General features: G+C 36.1%; 1 protein-coding gene across 1 annotated transcript; it reads left to right on the top strand.

The window, feature by feature from the left end:
* Window positions 1–2,276: 2,276 nt before the first annotated feature.
* On the top strand, window positions 2,277–4,634 carry ostc (oligosaccharyltransferase complex subunit). The gene is made up of 4 exons (XM_019109044.2): window positions 2,277–2,526; window positions 2,978–3,071; window positions 3,278–3,475; window positions 4,223–4,634. Exons 1-4 carry the CDS (start codon window positions 2,388–2,390, stop codon window positions 4,239–4,241), a joined length of 450 nt encoding a protein of 149 aa, XP_018964589.1. The 5' UTR covers window positions 2,277–2,387; the 3' UTR covers window positions 4,242–4,634.
* The last annotated feature ends 2,113 nt before the right edge of the window (window positions 4,635–6,747 follow it).

Raw genomic sequence — 6,747 nt, 5'->3', positions numbered from 1 at the left:
TGGCTGCAGAGGGATGTCTCAATTTTTGGGAGAGTGTTATTATCGAAAATGGATAGTTTTATCTAGACTTATTTACCCGGCTTTCTCATTACCCATCTCAACAAGAATGATTAAAAAGATAAACACTGTTAATTTTAAATTTATATGGAGGAATAGATGTCAATATATAAGAAAGATTGATTTGGTTAAAAACTATGAGGACGGGGGGTTGAATGTGATTGATTTTGATATTATGAATGGTGTCCAGAAGCTGAAGTGGTTAAAGTCTTATCTGTCAAATAGAAATTCCTTTTGGTTCACTGTCCCGAATATGATTTTTAAAAAAATGGGTGGGATAGACTTTCTCCTGCGCTGTGACTTTGAATGTAGCTCATTACCGATTAAACTCTCTGCTTTCCATCAGCAAGTACTTCTCTATTGGAAATTAATCTATAACCATAATTTTACGCCACATAATACTCCAGTTTGGAATAACAGGTACATACGGCTCAGCAGAAAATCTGTGTATATAGAGGAATGGAGATCCAAGGGCATTTGGGCTGTTGCACATTTTATGGATGAGACTGGGAAACATGTTACAACATGAGGAATTTTGTAAAAAATACCAACTTCAATGTAATGTTAATTATTATGACAGAATTCTAAAAGCCATACCAAGTTCTTTGAGAGCAATGGTTAGAGAAGACACTCGATACTCTGCCGTCTCCCCTGTCCTTAGTCAGTTCTGCATTGAAGGTTTGGATTTTTGTGATTTTAAATGCAACAACAAAGTTATTAAGAATCTTCTGATTAAAAAATATTATCCCAACCCAGTAAAAAGGTTTTACATACTTAAGGACTTTGAAGTGGAAAAAATTAAGAAAATAAGGAAAAATTACATTTCATTTCCACTCCCACCTAAAGTAAAAGAAGTCAACTTCAAAATCTTAAATGAAATTTACCCAACAAACGAATTCTTGAGATTGAGATTCAATTTCGATCTAAATAATTGTGTCTTCTGTGTAGAAAACATTGAATCGTTAGAACACCTTTTTTTTTACTGTGACCCAGTCCAATTTTTTTGGAGAGAAATGCAGAGCTGGCTAATGTCCAGGGATATTGTATTCTCTTTATTTGTGAAGACAATTATTTTTGGTGTTTTTGATGAAAATAAGAATGTGAACTTTGTACTTAATTCTCTTTTGTTATTTGGTAAGTTTTTCATTCATAAATGCAGGTATTATAAAACCAAACCTACTTTGACTCATTGGAGGAATGAGTTGAATCTTCTAAGTAAATCTCTTAAACTTGTGGAGGAAAGGAAAGCCCTTAAATTATTTGCTTTACTTGAAACATTTAAGTTAATTTGAAATGGCCCCGTTAAGTTTTGTTCATTTGTTATGTTTATTTATTTATTTATTTTTTTTACAGCGTTTGTTTTGTTTGTAGCTGTATCTATAATCTTAGGTATGTTTTGTATGGTATTGTTATTGCTGATTCTGCTCAATCTTTACTGTAGTATACGAGAATATGCTTAACTGGTTAATGCCTTGTATGTTTGTAATTATTTTCATTTAATAAAAAAAAAAAAAAAAAAAAAAAAAAAAAACTCCCTATTAAGTCCTATTGTACCGAATTTTGGTTGCAGTTCCACCAGAGTTCCACTGGGGGCGATCGCCATGAGTGCAAAATGGATGGGAGTCTATGGGGCTAGACGGCTAAATTTGTCCCTTTCACCCGATTGCCGTTGAGAAATCTCAGATCTGATTGTAGGTTTTGCAAGTTCAACATGGGTTGTAGGTCGAAAGTTGAATGAACGAGTACTTATGTCCTTTTGATTTCTTACAGGTTGAGTTGTTGTTGCCCATAACACGCTAGCATTCTGCTAATGAACATATAACGTATGACGTCATTGACATTTTAAAAGACTTTTTAAAGCAAATAAGTGACTCTAAAAAATCTAACACCCATCAGTGTGTAATTTCTTTGCATCTCCTTTCGAATACAACATTCAAATTACTAGACAAAAAATTATATCTTGAGAAAAGTGGATTTTGAGGGGTATACCGCCATTGACCTCCATTCATTCTGCACTCGTCCTGTGAACGCCCTCATATGGAATCAGAGTGGAACTGCAACCAGTTCAGAAGCCGGAAGTGTAGTGAGAGTGAAACTTCTCGCCATATTAGACATTCCCTGAGAAGGCCTCGCACTCCATCCCAGTAGGTGGCGGAAATGCACCTTAAGCTGGTTTACCAACCGCCATTAAACAAAGAAGAAGAAGAAGAAGAAGACGAAGAAGAAGAGGAGGAACCCTCTACAGCCTCTTTCCTGTACACGTCGCTCTACGGCTAATGTGACGTATACATTAGCTGGGCAGCCACAGGAGTATAGTACTCAATTAAACCATGGAGACTCTCTTCAGCCTACCGTTTACTGTACTGGAATGTCCGAACATCAAACTTAAAAAACCGTCATGGCTACATATGCCTTCTGCAATGACTGTATATGCCGTCGTGATTGTTTCATATTTTCTCATTACCGGTGGTAAGAATTTTAAAGCCATCTCAGGCTAAACTAGCATTCAGCTAACCCTTATCCTGTTGTGTGTGTGTGTGCGCACTTCTGCATAATTCACTTTTATCTACTAGTGGAAATTTCCCGTAGTCTTTGTGTATTAAAGTTTAATTTAATATGAATACGCATGCTTTCGTGTTTTGTTATATAATCTTGCGAGTTAGCCTGCCTTCTTTGACAGTGTTGATTACCGTAATAAATCTCAAATTATATTGCACACTGTAAGTTAGACAGAATGACTTGCTCTTCTGCTCCTGTCTACATATTACATGAGTAAGAATGAAACGGAAGCTTATTATTACTTCCTTATGTAGCTTGATAATAGCTAGATAAATGCTTTTAAGTGCGACATAACTCTGTTTCTGAATGATTGAAGCGTACTGTGATCAGTGGCACTGATGTAATCTTTTAATCCCTTCAGGCATCATATATGATGTGATCGTTGAGCCTCCAAGTGTCGGATCAATGACAGATGAACACGGGCATCAGAGGCCAGTGGCTTTTCTGGCGTACAGGTAAATTTTTTTTGATACGGCTGGTCATCATAAAATCGGCCAGCTGGTGGCGCTTTAGATGTGCTTGAGGCATCTTGCTGTTTGGTTTATAAAATAAACAATAATTGAAACAGTGATATATCTTGTAACATCCCAGTTATTGAATAAACGTCTCCAAACTGTAACGTCAAAGTGTAGTACTGAATGATTGTGTTCTTTTTTTAAAGAGTGAATGGGCAGTATATTATGGAGGGGCTGGCCTCCAGCTTTCTCTTCACCATGGGAGGCCTTGGCTTCATAATTCTGGATCGCTCTAATGCGCCCAACATTCCCAAGCTCAACCGTTTCCTTCTGCTCTTCATTGGCTTTGTCAGTGTGCTGCTGAGCTTTTTTATGGCCAGAGTCTTCATGAGAATGAAACTTCCGTAAGTCACTTAACTTTACCATAGTCCCTTCAAGGCAAGTCATGTCACTTGGCAGCCATCTTTGAAACGCCTCTCGGGCATGCAAGTGCAGCTTCTATCTTTTTGAATGGGGAAACATCAAATTCTCCAAAACTGTTCACTAAGCTAACGAATAAATTCCATATTTGAAATCACCAAGGAAATCTTACAACAACTGTATGAAATGTTGTTTATTTTGTTTAAATAGAGTTATAAAAACTTAAATAAATTTTTTTAATTAATTTATAAAACTTATTTCTTGGGCTAGACCAGCCAGTGCGCATTCCTAGTCTCAGAATGATGACTGTTTCAATAGCAACCGTGACTTCTAACGGCATCTGCAGTGACATGATGACTTTACTGATTAGGGATTGTCTCTTATCCTCAGAAGGTGGGGCTTCGTTCGATAGAGCAGCCATATTGAGTGTTGCATTTTTCCCCATTCAAAACTATACGAGTGACACGTCTTGCATATTCTATACTACCAGACTGAGGTTTGGATACACTATTCATTATTATTATTTATTATTATTATTATTATTATTATTATTATTATTATTATTATTATTATTCTCAGTGTATTCCATAGAGATGGCAGCAATGTTTAAGCACTGTTTCTTTAAAGCTGTATACATATGTCATCATATTATAGTTTTAGACCACAATCTCTCTTGTCTTGTCTTTGAACTCTCTATTTCTAATGATGATCTGAATGTGTTTGTCTTGCAGTGGTTATCTTATGGGTTAAAGCTGCAACATTGCAAATTCTGCAAGCAGAGATGAAAGAGAACATGCAGAAAACCATGTTTCAGTGCCAAGGACTACAATCTCATTCAAAGTCTGATCAATTATTTCCACTGGCAGAATTACACTCTTTTTTTTAATTTTTTTGCATGCATACAATTTTGTCTAGTAGGACTCTCACCCTACTGGTTCATGAAAATGTGCTAAATTTACTTCTAAGCATTGTTGATAAAAACATGTCCTTGTAAAGAAAAGTCCACAGGATGGTCAATATTATATTGATGTAATCCATTTAGCATATCTCCTTATAACTGTTATTTTGTAGACAGCCTGTTCATAAATGTGGCTGCTTGATGTGCAGTTGTTTTTCTATAATAAACAATTACTTAACAGAAAACTTTGCAACATTTGAATTTTTTGATGATTTTAAACGTAGTACTTTAATACTTCATTATTTTATAACAAAAATGAATTGCTTATTTACAATAAAATCCTCTTTTAAATTTATAGAATACTGCAGATTTAAAGTCTCAAATGTTATGTTTGCAGTGAAATGCATTTTACAAGGTATTGAAAAAAAATTGTATCTTACCATAATATGAGGGTTATATATTTGCCTTGTCCAAATACCAACACTTGCAGTCTTGGCCACTTGAGAGTGCATGCGCACAACAAGAAGTAAGCACGGAAGACTGTCCCAGCTCCAGAGCGCTATTCAACTCAATTCAATTCAAGTTTATTTGTAAAGTGCTTTTTACGATACAAATCATTGCAAAGCAACTTTACAGAAAATTAAGTTTCTACAATATTTAGTAGTAGCTTATCAGTGGTGACTGTCTGTTTATGTGCATACGGCAGAAATGTTCGGAAAAATCAATAAAAGACAAACAAACAGACGATTAACACCTACTAACAGCAATTATGCAATCAAACTTACAGCAAAATGTGGTAGTTCTGTATGTTGTCTCTGGGTTGGCATCATCTCTTCTCAGGTGTTCTGGATCCAGACTGGAGCTTGTGTAAATCCTAGTTACCATGTAAATCCTGTGGCAAAACAGAGAAACAAATAGCGACATAATTAGCGTAGCTGCTGTTCCAGCTAAGTAAAATTAATTAGTTTAACCCAAGCTAAAGAATAATAATGCGCATTTGATCAGATATAACTGCAGTCCAAGATTATGAGATGCATTATTTGAATGCTTGGCCAAAGAGGTGTGTTTTTAATCTAGATTTAAACAGAGAAAGTGTGTCTTTATCAGGAAGGCTATTCCAGAGTTTGGGAGCCAAATGCGAAAAAGCTCTACCTCCTTTAGTGGACTTTGCTATCTTAGGTACTATCAAAAGTCCAGAGTTTTGTGACCTTAGGGAGCGTGATGGATTGTAGCGTTGTATTGGATTGTAGGATTGTAGCGTGGTAGAAGGTTATTCTACCTAAATAAATTAGGTAGAATAAAAGTTTACTTAAACTTTCAAAGTTCAAGGCTTATTCGTACCTAAAATAATTAGGCCCAAAGAGAATACTAGAAGTAATGATCATATGAAATGATCTGAGGGGGAAATTTGAATGATTCCAAATAAATTTAATGTTGCAATTAAATTTGAATTTGACACAATTAATAATTGTGAGTCAGTATTTCCCTTTCTGGTAAAATGCAAATAAGTGGTATCGTGATAAAAGAGAGAAATAAGAGAGAGAAAGAGACCAACAAGTGTTAGTTGAGATGTTTAAAGAGTTAAATCACTTTAGCGTTGCCCACACAGACACTATTCATCCACTGGATGTTACTGCTAACGGCTAACCTTTGAGGCTAGTGGCTTTAGCATAGACTTCAATGTTAATACAACTGCTTCGTTAGCTTAGCAACACCGTGGAGTTTGTTTACACAAGCGTCAATGTGCTGCGCGTGCGCAGTTCAAAGTTGCTCCGGAAGTAGGTTAAGACTTCCGTGTCACGGTCGTAACTGTGGCAACCAAAACAAACTCTAGTGGACTAGCACATGAATCATTGCATTACAAGTACAGTTAAGCATGTTACATGAAATGTCGGCGCATTTCAACACTGTACAAATAACAACACCGCGTTTACTGGGTTTTGCGATGTGGCACTTAAACTCTCAGTTCGTATAGAGTTAACTTTAACTTAATTTAAATAGCAGCTTCTTGCTGTAGTTAAGGGAAATCAGCGATCTCAGCGGATCTAAATCTCCGTGCCAAGTTTCTCTGGACACGTAAACACAACAGGTTTTCTTCGCTGTTGGTACAAACTTAATTTACTTGATCAAGCCTTTAAAACACTCCCATCACACTCGGACACACGCAGTGTTAAGCGAGATTGCATTCACTTGGTGAACAGGGAAACATTATTCTCTAATATTAACCCAGGGAGTAGAATAGCATTTGATTCGGCAGTGGAACACGCACTGGCAATCAAACTATGAATAACGAGGCTTCACTTAATAAATAACGAGGAATCATTTAAGATTTTAAAGGGAATTTGAACAGAATCACTG

Source organism: Cyprinus carpio, chromosome B7, assembly GCF_018340385.1.
Source record: "Cyprinus carpio isolate SPL01 chromosome B7, ASM1834038v1, whole genome shotgun sequence".
Classification (NCBI taxonomy): Eukaryota; Metazoa; Chordata; class Actinopteri; order Cypriniformes; family Cyprinidae; genus Cyprinus; species Cyprinus carpio.
Note: the sequence above shows the minus strand (reverse complement) of the source record. Positions and strands in the feature narration are given on the sequence as shown.

Excerpts from the sequence above, each read along its gene's own strand:
- ostc (XM_019109044.2), top strand. The coding sequence starts at position 2,388 with ATGGAGACTCTCTTCAGCCTACCGTTTACTGTACTGGAATGTCCGAAC. Across the intron at positions 2,527-2,977 it reads ATATTTTCTCATTACCGGTG|GCATCATATATGATGTGATC; the intron begins GTAAGAATTTTA and ends TAATCCCTTCAG. Across the intron at positions 3,072-3,277 it reads GTGGCTTTTCTGGCGTACAG|AGTGAATGGGCAGTATATTA; the intron begins GTAAATTTTTTT and ends CTTTTTTTAAAG.